The 13,855-nt window shown below is 60.3% G+C and overlaps 1 protein-coding gene across 4 annotated transcripts in view; it reads left to right on the top strand.

Moving 5' to 3' along the window:
- Positions 1–13,855, top strand: part of MCF2L (MCF.2 cell line derived transforming sequence like) — an 84,791-nt gene that overhangs the window by 24,656 nt on the left and 46,280 nt on the right. For all 4 annotated transcript variants that reach the window (XM_049647248.1, XM_049647250.1, XM_049647247.1 and 1 more), the window contains 2 exons: positions 6,645–6,728; positions 9,285–9,399. In XM_049647248.1, the coding sequence (XP_049503205.1) occupies positions 6,645–6,728; positions 9,285–9,399 (199 nt within the window). The remainder of the gene's footprint in view (positions 1–6,644; positions 6,729–9,284; positions 9,400–13,855) is intronic.

A 13,855-nucleotide genomic window follows, 5' to 3' on the forward strand; every position in this document is an offset into this window, starting at 1 on the left:
CCCTCGCCGGCGAGGGGACCCAGGGCAAGCCGTGCATCCACGAGCGTTGGGAACCACCAAGTACCCCCCGCACGCCAGGCGCTGGGCACGCTAGGAGGGGCCGCCACCGTTGCCCCGGTTGTGCGGACCAACAGCAGCTCAGGAGAAGGAGCGCCTGGGGTCACCGTGCCTGCCTCTGCCCGGAAACCGGGGATCCCCGCACAGGAAGGGTGACACCGCCAGCAGTCTGCGGCCCCCCCGGCCCCCATCACAGCGGCTGCCAGGAGGCCGTGCGGGGGGGCGTGAGCAGCTCCACACCCCGCGGTCCCCAGCGGGGACCGTGCAGCTTGGGGCGTCCCCGCGCAGCGTGTGTGCGGGCTCACGGCGCAGCGACCACGCGGTCTCCTCCACCGCTGGCGGCGACAGTGTTTACCACCTTGAGTCACAATTCCACTCGGGCTGTGAGAAAAATCGTCAAGAATTACGGGGTGATTTTAAACGCCTCTGGTAATGGCCGGAGGTTGTTTCTCCGACCACTGATACTAGGGTAAGGCACTCACAGAAGCACGTGCGGTGAGGACCCCGCAGCCTGCCGTCACGTGGCCCAGGCCCACCAAGAGGTCCGTCTCCTCCAGCTGCCGCTCCTTTAAGCCCGTTGTCCAGGCTCACCGCCAGGCGCCTCTAGTAACCTCCACTTACCCCGCCCCTGGAAGTCACCCCCACCCCACCCCATGACAGGCCTCAGAGGGGCTGCACCCTTGCTGCTCCCTTTGAGCTACTGCCCCTGGAATCTGTGCAGTCCTGCTGTGCAGCCGCAGGCAACTCAGTCAGCCTCTCTGTTCATTAGTTTTCTCATCCAACAAATGGGATACTAATGCTCTCACCTCTTGGGGTGACAAACCCATTGATACATGAGGGGTATTTAGTTACCCAGTGACCGACCGCTGTTTCTACAATTAAAGGTTTCCTGTGGGATCCATCAGAAGGTCACGGAGCTGTGCTAGCCAGCCGCTACATTTAAACAATTCTTCAACGTCTTGTCCTTTCCGCTGCGCTAACGGGTCATAGTGTAGACGTTCAAGAAATACTTGCTTCTTAACTGATTTAAGGCCTTGGGTCTGGGGGAGCTCTGCAGAGGCTCATGTCAGAATTTCACTGAGAACCGTGTCTTGGTTTTAATGAGGCCCGGCTCGATCGGCTTCCCCGCATGTTATCTCTGCTCAGCTCTGCAGGAGCTGGACGTGTTCAGCACGCCCACCCACCAGCCCCCCAGAGTCCGTGGTCCATTCAGTTTGGAGGGTGGCAGTGCTGTCCCTGACCACCGAGAGTGTGCAGAGATGACCTGGGGCTCTGACCCCAGACACCCCACAGTGGGAGCAGGACTGCGAGCACTACTTAGGGATATGGGGCAGGGCAGGGCACGGCGTTGGCCTGTGTGCTGTCTCTGCGAGCTTGGTCGAGCTGCCTGGAGCCTGTGTTAAGCAGGATCCTGAGGCTCATCGGGGCTTGGTTGCTGCCCTTGGCAAAGACACGGTGTGTGGCATCTCAGCCTGGCGTCTGCCATGGCCCTGTGGCACGCAGGATGCCCGGCAGAGGTGATGCAGTTAACCCCCTATGGGAGAGAGTGCCCTGAGCACATGTGAGCCAGGGTGTAAGGTGTGAGCAGGGACCCTTTGTGGTGCCTGGCCTGTTGCAGGGGTGGAGAGTGTGTCCTGGGACCCACCTGGCTGACACCTCTCTTAGAATGGGTGTTGACGATGGCAGACGGAGACACCTTCCTGGTGTGCCTAAGCGTGTCACTGACAGCACAGCCTCTGACCTGCTGTCTGTCAAACTGAAAATGGCTGTGACCTCAGCTAAGTGTCACCCATGGGGTGGCCTCGAGATCCCTGCCCCAGCTGTGAAACCCCCTCAGGGGCTGTGGCCAGCATGGGGCGGGATAGAAAATGTGGTGCATCCAGGACAGATCGCTGTCCATTCTGCGTGCCCCTTCCAGGGGCTTCTTGGTGGTTCCCACGAAGGCCTGACGTAGACCCATCAGGCAAGGGGTGTGGCCGTGGAAGATGCAGACCTGAAGCTCCGAGGAGGTGTGCTGGGCCTCGGGCCTGCACATCTTCATCTGCACACGGTGTCCCCGTGGCCCCAGAGGGCTCCAGGCTGTGCACTGGCCTCGGGCAGGACACGGGAGGGACAGACCCGCGGCCCAGCCTGACTTTGTTCGGCTTCCAGATCCCTGCCCCCCCGCGTGCCAGTGAGCTTGCAGCTGGAGGGTGCTTCTCCCTGATGGCGGTTTTGGTTGAGCAGCATTTTATTTAAAAACCTGTAAGGGGACACCTGGGTGGCTTAGTGGGTTAAGCGCCCGACTTCAGCTCAGGTCATGATCTCAAGGTTGGTGAGTTTGAGTCCTGCATCAGGCTCTGTGCTGACAGCTTGGAGCCTGCAGCTGCTTCAGATTCTGTGTCTCCCTCTCTCTCTGCCCCTCCCCCACTCACACTTTCTCTCTCTCTCTCTCTCTCTCTCTCTCTCTCAAAAATAAACATTAAAAAAATTAAAACAAAAAAAGCAAAAACACATAAGGATTTTCTTCCTGAGATAAGGAAATCATCTGAACTGAGTTCACGACGTGACATGATACAGTTGTGCCCTGATCCAGGAACAAATGACCATTGGAAACGTCCAGGATGATGTGCTGTGAGAGCCAGAGCCAGCCACACAACCAGTGTAGACCCCAAATCACAGAGCCTGCCCCCACGTGGGCCCCGCCCCGCCCCCCAGCCTCCCATGTCACCCTGACCTGTGAGCTCGCGTGGGCTCCTTTGCAGCCTCCATGTCCTCCCCACTCAGTCTGGATTTCCCTGTTTGTAGCCTCCTTTCTCCTTGTTCCGTCTGCACACACTTTGCTCTTGGCTCGGAGATTGCTGGATGGGCTCGGTGACGTGGGAATCCCGCCCACCTGTGTTGCCAAAACAACCCCATGTGCCACTCTACTATGGACACAGAGAAGACCTCACGTTGTGTTTCGATGGAAAATAAACGGAAGCCTCCAGGTGTGGACTTTCAGGCAGATACAGATATGGCAGAGGGCCTCTGCTGCTAGCCCCCACTGACGTGCCTTTCTCAAGGTCCTATCTCCCTCTGAGCAAGGCCCCAGGTTCCCAGGAAGCAGCAGGGACAAGCCTCTGAACCCAAATTCGAGGCTTCTCCCAGTGCACCGGGGCTCCCTAACCCGGGACAGTCGCCACCACCCAACTCTGCACCCACCGCAGGCCCTTGTCACAGCCACAGGCAGCCACTGCTGTGGAAAGTCGAGGATCGATGCCCCTTCGAGTGGACACCTGCCCAACCCCTGTTAGGAAATTGTCCTCAACCAAAGCAGGTTCTAAGTCACTTTGCCAGAGGGGACTTTGCAGGCCAGTCTCACCGTGTCGGGAAGAAAGATCTAAAGAGGAGACACTCGCACCACCCCTGCCCTCCGGCTGCAGCCCAGAGGGGCCAGGCCTGGTGGCTCTGGTACAAGCAGGTTGTGGCAGTTGGGGCCTCTCCCCTTGGTCCTCATCTGGAGCTGAGCCAGGTCCTGGGGCGGCTAAACGTCGTGAGCGAGGCTAAGTGGGCTGTGCGCCACCTGTCATGTTCTGGGTGCAACTGTCTTTCTAGATGGCTCCCAGAGCCGCGCTGAACCCTGGCCCCGGGGGCCCTCTCAGTGCCCGTGCCCCGCGTCAACCTCCGTCAGACGTGACCCTGTGACAGGCTCCTCGCCCGGGGCTCTCCCCTCACGTCTGGCCGAGACAGGAAGCGGGTAGCTATCTGTGAGACATTGTGTTCATACAGAGAGGTTCTGTGCAGGAGTGGGGCCTCGCCTGACCTTTTCAATGAGCCGGCGGGTGGGGCGACCCCCTTCCTGTCCGGACTGCTGACATCTGAGGCTTGCTCCTTCTCCCGTGGACTCCCCCACTTCCTGCTGGACTAGCAGTGCCCTGTCCTCTGCCACAAACTGCAGACCCACGCTTCTGAACGAGGAAGCAGGGTGGGCAGAAGCGGCGCTTCGGGGTTGGGGGAGACATGCCCAGCGCACCCGGAGACCCAGAGCCCGCGGGCTTGACGAAGCTGCCAGGTGACCGTGACGAAAACTACTTCCGTGGTCCTTACTTATTTCCAGCTTTATGAGGGGTGGCCAGTGACATGTAAGCCATAGTGACCTTTAGACGGAGTCCATTTGTGCGGATTCTGCTGTTTCCAGCGCAGGCTGCAGAATAACACTGTTGTTCAACCTGGAACGGCGCCTTAGACCTGCGGCATGCTGTCGGAGCAAGTTCTGCGCCCAAAACCTCACCCGCGTGGAATCCGCAGTGAGGCTGCAGGCAGACGCGCTGCCGTGGTCAGCTATCTGTGGGCTCCGGAAATTCTGCACCAGCCTGCGTGCCGACTTAGCTGGATTCCAGTGCTGCTCGGGGAAGTCGCCCTCTCGTGCGCCTCCTGCTTCCCCTGTCCCACACAAGTTCTTTGTGCCCCTGTCACAGGGGCCGCTGGGCCGGGTCCTGGGCTTGAGCAGTGGGCTGCAGGCTCTCCGGCCTGTGTGCAGGATGCCGTGAGGCCTGGCCCAGGCCAGGAGGTGGAGAAAGGCCTCCCTGAAGAAGTAACATCTTGGCCAGGAAGTGAGTAATACTGGACTGGCCAGCAGACAATGGGAGAAGCATTATAGGGAGCAACTCATGCAAAGGCCCTGAGGCCTGAAGGACCTTGGTCCATCCATTGGAGGAGCTCTGGGAACATGAGAATGGTCAGTGCCCACAGGAGGGTGGTGACAAGGCCCAGAGACATCTCTCCAAGGAACCAAGCTCATGTTGACATCGATCCAGCCAGCAGGACTGTCCCTCTGTCACTGAAAGTACAGGAATGGTCAGCAATAATGGCCCTGTCTCTAGCATGTGGGAAGGCCTTGTGCCATCAGGGTAGGCCAGGCTCAGAGCACAGACAGCCTGTGCTGTGCAGGACTGAGCTCAGAGGGTACTTGGAGAGGAAGTGGGCTTAAAGGCTCTGCCAGTCAGACCCAGTCAAGAATTACCATCCATCAGAGGCCCAGACACTCATGGTTTTCTTTCCTCATGGGCTGCTGGAGTCCAGTGGGGATGCTGAGGTCTAGGGTGGTGGTGAGGTCTGGGGAACCGTCTAGGCAGTCCCTGTGCTCCTCACGGACGCTGGGTCCCCGTTAAGGACTTGCCAGTTCAGTGTCTGTGCTGTTTCCACTGCCCCTGGGAGGTCTCCAGAAGTGCCTCCCATGGTCTGTGCTCAACGATGTGCGTCTCTGGGGCTGCAGAGGCTGAACCTGAGCACAGGTGGCACAGGTTTGATATTAACTGTGCAGAGACTCCTTCCTGCCATGAGAAGGGAAATGCGATGTGAAATCTGAAGGTCCAGCCCCTCCCCCGTGCAGGGTGCGCGCTGCACTCGGCACAAATCGCCCTGCCTGGGATTCAGGAAAATGTCCTGAATTTCCTCCCACGGAGGAGAGCCATGGCCGAGGCATCGTGCTGCCTGTGGGCGGCGGCCTCACCCTTGGGGACTCAGTGCAGGTCCCCACCTTCTGAGCACTAGCTGCTGTCACTTCCTGACGCCGGCTACTGCCACTGCCGCTCTGTGGGGCCAGCGGGCGCCCGGTCAATGGCAGGCAGGGTCGAAGGGCAGGGCACGCCAGGATGGTGGAACCTGCCTGTGTGCTTAGTCGTGTCACCTGTTTACACCTGCTTGTTTGCATGACCGGAAGAGCCGGCTTCAAGGCTGGTCCGTGCAGGTAGCGTTCGGCAGCTCCACTGGAATTTTCGGGCTGGAAGAGCTCCCGTGTCTCCAGGCTCTCTTGGCTGGCGTCTCAGATTGGGTCCTGAGTCTCTTCTGAGAAATCGTGTAAATGTCCCAGGATGCAAATTCCGCTGCTCAGCGAGGGTCTGGTTGTGAATCACATGAGCGCTAGCGAAGCGCTGACTCAGAAACGCAGGAGCCCGCGGACACCAGGGCAGGGGCTGGCGCCCAGTTTCACACTCTCCGCAGTGACACGCGCAGCCCTGACCCCAGGTGCCCAGAATCTCGCAAAACCTTCTTGCTTCCTGGCGATGCCTCCAGGGTGTGGCTGCTCCCAGTTCACCCCAGACCCCGACCCAGGACTCGCAGCCTGTACACTAAGCCGCCTTTTCCATCAGTATCTGGCTCAGGGACCCGGCCAGGTGCCCTCCTGTGTCCATGTCGGGCAGGCGGGGTGGACCTCTGTGTGTCTGCTGCCCGGTGTCCTCGCTGACCTGGGCTGTGGTGGCCGCGGGGATGCCCAGACCACCTCCAGTCGGGGGTGCAGGCTGGCAGACCAAAGCGAGTGCTGGGTGGGTGGTGCTGCCTGCCCTCACATCTGCCTGCACGTCCCTCCGTCCCTCCTCCCTCCCTCCCGCCACCTCTCTGTTCCTTTCTCTGTGCCTCTGACACATGGCACATCTTAAATATTGATAAACCACCCAGCACACAGTTTTCTGTGCACCAAGAGACAAAGGTCTCTGCACGTTGGAAACTGAAATCCCTTTTTCCGAGCACGTGACCGCTGGTCCCTTTAGGTGTTGGCTGATGCGCATGGCTGCATGAGGCAGTTTGCACCGAATGACAGCCGCGTCCCTCTGCTCTGCCCGCAGATGAAATCATGCACCAGGACATCACCCCGCTCTGTGCCGCTGACATCCAGGACCAGCTGAAGAAACGCTTTGCTTATCTGTCCGGTGAGTGCTGGGCCAGAGGGAGGGAGGGGCTGGGGTAGAGCCGGGCTGTGACCAAGGGGACCTAGTCCACATACTGCGAGTTGGGCACGGCCTGCTGTTGATTCCACCAAGGGCCAGGAGACGCTGCACACTGCCCGGGAGGAGGGGGCTCAGGGCTCATTGGCCAGGAGCTACGGGAAGAGCCGGCCGGAAGTCAGTCCTGAGAGGGACACAGCCCGAGAGCTCCTGCCTGCAGTCTCCAGAATGTTCCCTCAGCAGGTGCAGTGGGAAAGGACACAGCTGCCCTCATCCTTGCAGCGTCCTGGGCCAGGGACCCCCCTAGTCCAGCACACCCAGCTTCCGTGGGGGAGGCCCCAGAGCACAGCTGATAGGGGCGAGGGGCTGGCTCTGTCCCACCGGCCTGTTCTGGGGCCCCTGTGTCCCTCGTTCCGGGCTCTGTCTCCACCCTGTAGGATGACCTGCCATCCTGTCTGGCTGTGGTGCACGACCCCAGCCACTGGACGGTGCTGGCACATCCTGGGTGCTAAGGCTGTGATGGCACCTGTGGTGACCACCCTCACAGCTGTACAAGTACCCCCGTCGGGATCAGACAACCTGCCCTTCCCAGGCGCTCGGCCCTACTCACAGGCCCTTTCCCCTCCTGAGCCCTGAGAGCCAGCCCCGTGCCCGTGGGGCTGCCCTGGCCCTTCTCCCAGGGGCCGGGAACCACGCCTCAGGCCACGCCCTAACACGTGGCCCTGGAGCTCAGGCAACCCGGGGGAATCAAAGGTCGTCAGCAGGATGTGGGGCCTCTGGGGGGCTTGTCCACAGTGAGGCATATCGGTCACCGCGAGGAGGGAGGGGTGTCCTTCAGAGAAACAAGAAGCCGTCTACAGCACAGGGGTCGTGGCCCACGCCAACAAAACGTTCAGTCAAGGGTCTGCGGGCTCCTTCCATCTCCCCAGCCCGTCCATGCCTTTCAAGACCCCAAGGTTCACAACTTTAGTGCACTTGTGACCCAGACTAATGACCCTGACCTTCCTCCAGGTTGTAAGCCCACCACCTCTTGGCTTGGAGGAGGCAGAGCCCCAGGACCCCTCTGGACACACCTTCTCTCTGTCATTCAAATGCCAGCCAGTGTTTCGGGAGGGGACTGTGCAGGCGTGAGGAGGGTCCTACTTCAGGGCTTCCGAGATCATCCTGGGTGGGCCTGTCCTAGCCGGCTGGGCCTCACAGGGACCGGTGGACCTGAAGGATTCCCAGGATGGGATTTGGCTGAGTTACACTGACGGCGGATCCATCCCAAGGCAGTTCTGCCCCCACCTCACGTCCTACCCACGATTCCTCCGAGGATATGGGTGCTGGCTCAGGGTGAGCCCACCCCTGCCCCATCCATGGTGCACAGCCCTGCTTGCCAATGGGGACCCTCCTCTGGCTCCTGCAGAGTTAGGTCTTTGGTGTAATTCCATCAACGTCCATCGATACTTCTTGTGCAGGACGCACCTGAAACATGCTGGGGAAACTGCCACAGGGGGCTGCCCGCATGCACGTCAGTGTGTGCACTGCTCACGCTGCCCCCACCTTAGCCTGAGACACCACCTTCATTGATTTGCTGTTAATTCCGGCGGACGGGGTGGGGAGGGAGGAGTTCAGAAAGTGTGGCCAGTGGTTCTTTCACCCCATGGAGCGCTGGCTAGACGGGGGCATCACTCACACATGTGGCATCTCAGGGCCCCTGTGTGCCGCTGGCCGCTCCTCCCGGCAGGGTGGGCCTCCTCCCCACGGTGTGGGCCTCCTCCCTGAGGGTGGCCAGGGTCTAGGAGGGAGCTGTGAGCAGGGAGGGTGGACCCCACCGTGTCTGGCAGCCCGGCCTTGGGAGCTACATGGCACCTGGCCTGCAGCCGATGGGCCAGGACAGGTGGCCAGGGCAGGAGAGATGGGTCCCACCCATCAAGTGGCTGTCCCCAGCCGCCCAGGGCGCCGACTAGCAGGCAGACATGGAACCTGAGCCCGGGTGATTCGGGCGTGTCATCAGCCCCTGCTCTGTCCACTGCTTCTCCAGACTGCTTGTGGGACACGTCAAACCACATAGGCCCCAGACTGAATTCAGCCTTCTGCTTGAAGCTCCCATCCCCAGGTCCTGAGCCCCACACCCTTTTCCTCCTTGCTGTGTGTCTCCGCTCAGAAGTGTGCTCTCTGCTCCCTCCCCTGCCACACTGCCAAGGGGATGACCCCCTTAGACCCAAACTGTCTGAAGTGGTTCATCAGAGACGCATGCAGAGCCTTAGGGCCTCTGGGGTAAGAGACGGAGCGTTGTGGGGGGTTTAAAGCGGCTCATGCATTTACGAGGCGCAGAAAACCGTACTTTGAGGTGTTAGCCTACTCAGCGCGTTCTTGGTTCTGTACAACTATGCTCATTTGGGAAGCGACGAGCCGTGTGGGACTGGCTGCCCTGCGGTGGCAGAGTGACAGGTGCCTGTTTGTGCGCGCATCACTCTTCTGCACACGCCAAGCGCTCGCACTCCTTCCCTGATGAAAACCACGCCTGGGCTCAGTGCTGCCTTGCTCTCTCCCCAGGTGGGCGCGGGCAGGACGGCAGCCCGGTCATCACCTTCCCAGACTACCCGGCCTTCAGCGACGTCCCCGACAAGGAGTTCCAGAATGTCATGACCTACCTCACCAGCATCCCCAGGTGTGTGTCGCTGTCAGATGAGGAGGTCCTGCCAAGGGGGCCCAGGGTCCTGCCCAGGTCACACAGCCCACACGGAGCGGCCGGGGCCAGGGTCCCACTGGACCCTTTTCCCGCTCCCAGCGTCCCGCGTCTGTTACACTGGCAGGGCTACACCGAGCAGGAGAGACACACAACAGGGAGGCAGCAGGGCAGAGGTGGTCGTGAGACCCTCCGGGGCCCAGCCCATTAGTCCCCCTCGTGCTCCTTGCGGCGGGACAAGTGATCCCAGAGGCAACTCCCCTGGCTGTTGGTTCTGTTACTGCGAGCAGAGCTGGGTCCCACCTTCCAGAAAGGCAAGGAGACCTCGTTTGTACCTCAGTGGCCGCGCCGGGCATCCTCCACATCCAGGAGCCGAGAGGCAGACGCCCCACCGCTGGGGGGTCACCTCTGGGGTGTCCACGGCAGCCCAGAGGTGGTGAGGACGTGGCCCTCATGCCCTGACAAGGAACCAGCACCACGTAGCATTAGGTGGAGACAGCCTCGCGGGTGACCTGGTTCCTTAGGCGACATCAAGGGCGATGGGGGGGCTCGCCGTAGTGTGGGGGCCCAGGCTGCCACATCCCCGGGAGACACCATGCTCATTCATTAGCGTTGCTAAGGAAGGCTTTCTGAATTTGTGTGGTTTATTGCTCCGCGAATTGTCTAATCCAGAGAACAGACCAAGACAGCAAGTTCGATTGGCTGGTTCCTCTTGCGTGAAAACTGCCAACGGCGATGACCAATCAGCGCTGGGGGGGATGACAGGGGGGTCGTAGGTTCTTCTAGAACCCGGCAGAGGGGAAGGGAGCACTCTTCAGGGACGTGGGTGCTGGGTGGTCATCTGGCAGGAGAAAGCTGGGGTCACATCCTGGGTCGCACAACATCTGCCGTCCTGTCCTTCCAGGCGCCAGGTTCTGGGTGGCCGAGTGAGGTGTGGGGACGGCCAGGCCCCGGGAGCCCAGCAGCCTTCCTTACGGCCACTTGGCCAGCTGTGCACCCTTGAGGGGCTTCCTGGTGGCAGCTGCAACACGGCAAAGCATCTCTGTGTGTCTTCCCTCGGTCTCAGGATGAGAGACAGGACGGCCATAGTCAGCCCCATGCTGCCGTCAAGGTCATGGGGCATGAGTAAGGTCACCACACAAGGTGGTGGGAAGATGCACCCTGTGGTGAGGCATTGAGGGGTGGCCCTTCAGGAGGACGCCAAGACGCTGGGACTCAAGGACATGGGGACCTAGGACAGGACAGGTGTGGAAATGCTCAGGGCTCCAGGGGAGGGGTGCATGGGGACCGGCCAGCAGGACGGGGCAGCGACTGGAGTGTGAAGTGACTGAACCTGCCAGTGGTTTCAGGGAAGAACAAGTTCAAGGGATTTAAAAAGAAAAGGGGGGACGCCCCATGCAGTCTCTGGTCTCCCAGGTGGGGGCCGTCCTGAGTCTGGGATGAGCCTTGCTGCTGCAGTGACCGCTTAGCGCAGGGCCAGGACCCCAGGGGACTCTGTTTGTTTCAAAAGTCAACAATCAGTTTATATCTGGAAATGTCAACACCCAACAGCCCAGGCCTGGTGCGGAGGTGAGCCATGTCCCAGGCCACAAGCAGGCATGATGCTGGGGTGGGGGCAGCCCTCTCAGACCTTCCAGGCTTGCATGTCTCCTCCCCTGGAAGTCTCTACCCTCACTGAGCCTTAGACCTAATGGCCTCAGGGCCTTTGCACTTGCTGCCCCTTGGTGGACCACCTTTTCATATTCCAGGCCACCTCCTCAGGGAGGCCCTCCATCACCCACACCTAAAGAAAGAAGCGAAAGCCAGCTCTTCCCCCACTCAGGGCCCCTTGCCCACCAGGCTTCCTGGAGCTTTCCGAAAAGGTCGTAATTACAGCCTCGTTTTGGTCTGTGTCTGTGAGAGCAGGCAGGTCCAGGACAGCAGGCACGTGCTGCACAAATACACTTCATTTGCAGACGAACCCACCCTGCCTCACAGGCTCCCTCCTATGATCTCTGCAGCCCCTTCTCTCCCCTTCAATGAGGACTGCCACCTTTCCATCCTTTTTCATCCCCAGCAGAATGAGCTCCTTTCACAGGCCTGGGGTGTGGCTCACGTGGCTCACATGCGAGGGCCGAGGGAAGGGAGTGCTGTGGCTCTGTGGCTCCGAGGTGGTGTGGAGCTGGCCAGGAGGCCGGTTTGCGCATCTCCGTTCCCGGAGACGAGGGTGCACAGTGGGCACAGGCCAGCATGTGCTTTATTCATGGTTCTCCTCTTCCCGGACAAGGACCACAGAAAGCTCCGGGGCTGGAGTGGCAGATCTGGACCTACCACACCCCGCGTGCCCCTTCACCCACAAATAAACCCCCACGTAGTGAAGCCCAGCGCACCATGGTCTCAAAGGACAGCTGAGAGACCCACGGACATGAGGGGCCCAGAGAAGAGCGGTCAGGTGTTCGGTGCACGGGACGGGATGCGTGGAAGTCAGAGTGAGGTGGACACCCGTGCCTGGGCCTGGAGTCCGGCTGCCTCCACATGCTGTCAGTCCTGACCCCAGGGTGCCATCGGGGGTGCCGACTCTGAAGAGCAGCTGTGCCCCTGCAGAGAATGCAGCTCTAAAGGGAGGGAAAGTGTGGCCCTCCTTCAGAGCACAGAGCAGCTGCTCGGTGCTCATTAAAAATGTAGGGCAGAAACATGCCCTTGGGGAACGCCAGGGCCCTATGCCCACATCTTCAAGATGAGGGCCAGCTTGGCACCAGGGGAGGCCCGTGATGGCTGAGAGGTGGCCCTACTGTGCGAGCCCGGGGGGGCCAATTGCTGCATTCTCCCTTGGGCCCTCCCCTGCGTGCCGGGGGAAGGGGCACCACCCGCAGATCTCTGTTCTCACCCTTGGGGTCGGAGATGGGTGGCCCCTTCCAGAAACGAGGGAACAGCCCCCACACAGACAGGTGACAGGATGGGATTACAGCCTGGTGTGTGCCTTTCCACGTCTGTGCCTGCGGAACGGTCGGATCCCCCATGAAGCCTGCTTCTCGGAGATGTGAACTCAGTCTCTAAACCAAGCTTTAACTCTGGCTTCTAGAGCAGCATGTTCGGTGCTGACTTGACTTCCCCTGTCTTATGTGAGTGCAAATGGAGGGAGCCATGGCTTAAGCCGAGAGGTGGATCGTTACTGGCCCTGTAGAAGGCCCTGTAGAAGGCATCACGACAGGCAGGCTTTGTCCGTGTGTGTCAGATGTATGTGGTCTTTTGAAGAAAACAGTCACGTGGAAGGACGCTGTGGATCGTGGGAGTGGTCGGCCAGCGCCCAGCGGTGTGGTGGTGGCTCCACGGGCCACCCGGTGAGCTCTCGCCTAGGTTGAGGCCCTGCCCCCAGGGTGGCCCTGTGACCTCTGCACAACAGAGAGGAAGCCAGGCAGAGGCGCGATGGGCAGAGCACCCCGTTGCTGTCTGCGAGAAATGTCTATGTTCCGGACACACTCAGACCCAACAGTGAACAAAAGGAGTGAAGTCGTGTCGCTTGCGTTCTCAGTAATGAAGTAGGTTGTGCACAGGGGTGTGGACTGTGGAAAGGGAAGAAGGGGGGGAGCGGCCCAGTTGTGGGCTGGGGCCCCCTCAAGAGGGGTCTGGTTGGTTCTCGGTGAAATGGGGCAGCAGGACTGGGGGAGGGGCTGCAGATCCCGCTGGAGACAGCAGTGCCGTGGGCCCCAGGTTAGCAGTCACCTAAAAGTGAAGGTTTGGGCGTCATGGGTATCGTCAGGTGTGGAGTAGGGGCGAGGAGGGGAGCCCCCAGGTGTTCCAGCTGGAGCGGCCGCCTGCATCCTGTGGGCCATGTGGGGCCTGCAGCTGCTTAGGGACTGGGCCCAGGTGTCCTGGCTGCAACAGTGCACGGTGTGGTGTCCCGGCTTGTGTCCAGGCTGTGACAGTGCATGGTGTGGTGTCCTGGCTTGTGTCCTGGCTGTGACAGTGCATGGTGTGGCCACCTGACTGCTGGGAAGGATAGCTAGAGGACAGAGAGCTCAGAGGGAGTCTCCTGGCCGCGGGCGGTTGAGACTGTGGTAAGGACAGCTCCCGTGGAGGGTTCAGCGCAAAGAAATGACCATTGGAGCAAATTTAACAAAAACAGGAGGAGTGGACTCTGAGAGGAGGCAGCCACCTCCTCAGGGTGGCGCTACCCCGCGGAGCAAAGGGATGGGCCAGTGAGCTGGGGAGAGGGACGCAGTCCAGGCCCTCCCAAGACAAGAGAATAACCACACGGTTGTGCTGGAGAAACTACATCACAAACGCGAAGAGGAGTGGTAACAATTTGATTTCTTTTACGTGTAACCCTGTCTTTGTGCACTGGCTCAAGTCTGTTACCACACATACCATGATCTGGGTTACAGGCCTGTCCAGGGGGCAGATGCCCCAGGCTCTGGCGCTGACCTCTGGGCCCCTCTCCTTCCCAGGGTTCCTGACC

Source organism: Panthera uncia, assembly GCF_023721935.1.
Source record: "Panthera uncia isolate 11264 chromosome A1 unlocalized genomic scaffold, Puncia_PCG_1.0 HiC_scaffold_16, whole genome shotgun sequence".
Lineage (NCBI taxonomy): Eukaryota > Metazoa > Chordata > Mammalia > Carnivora > Felidae > Panthera > Panthera uncia.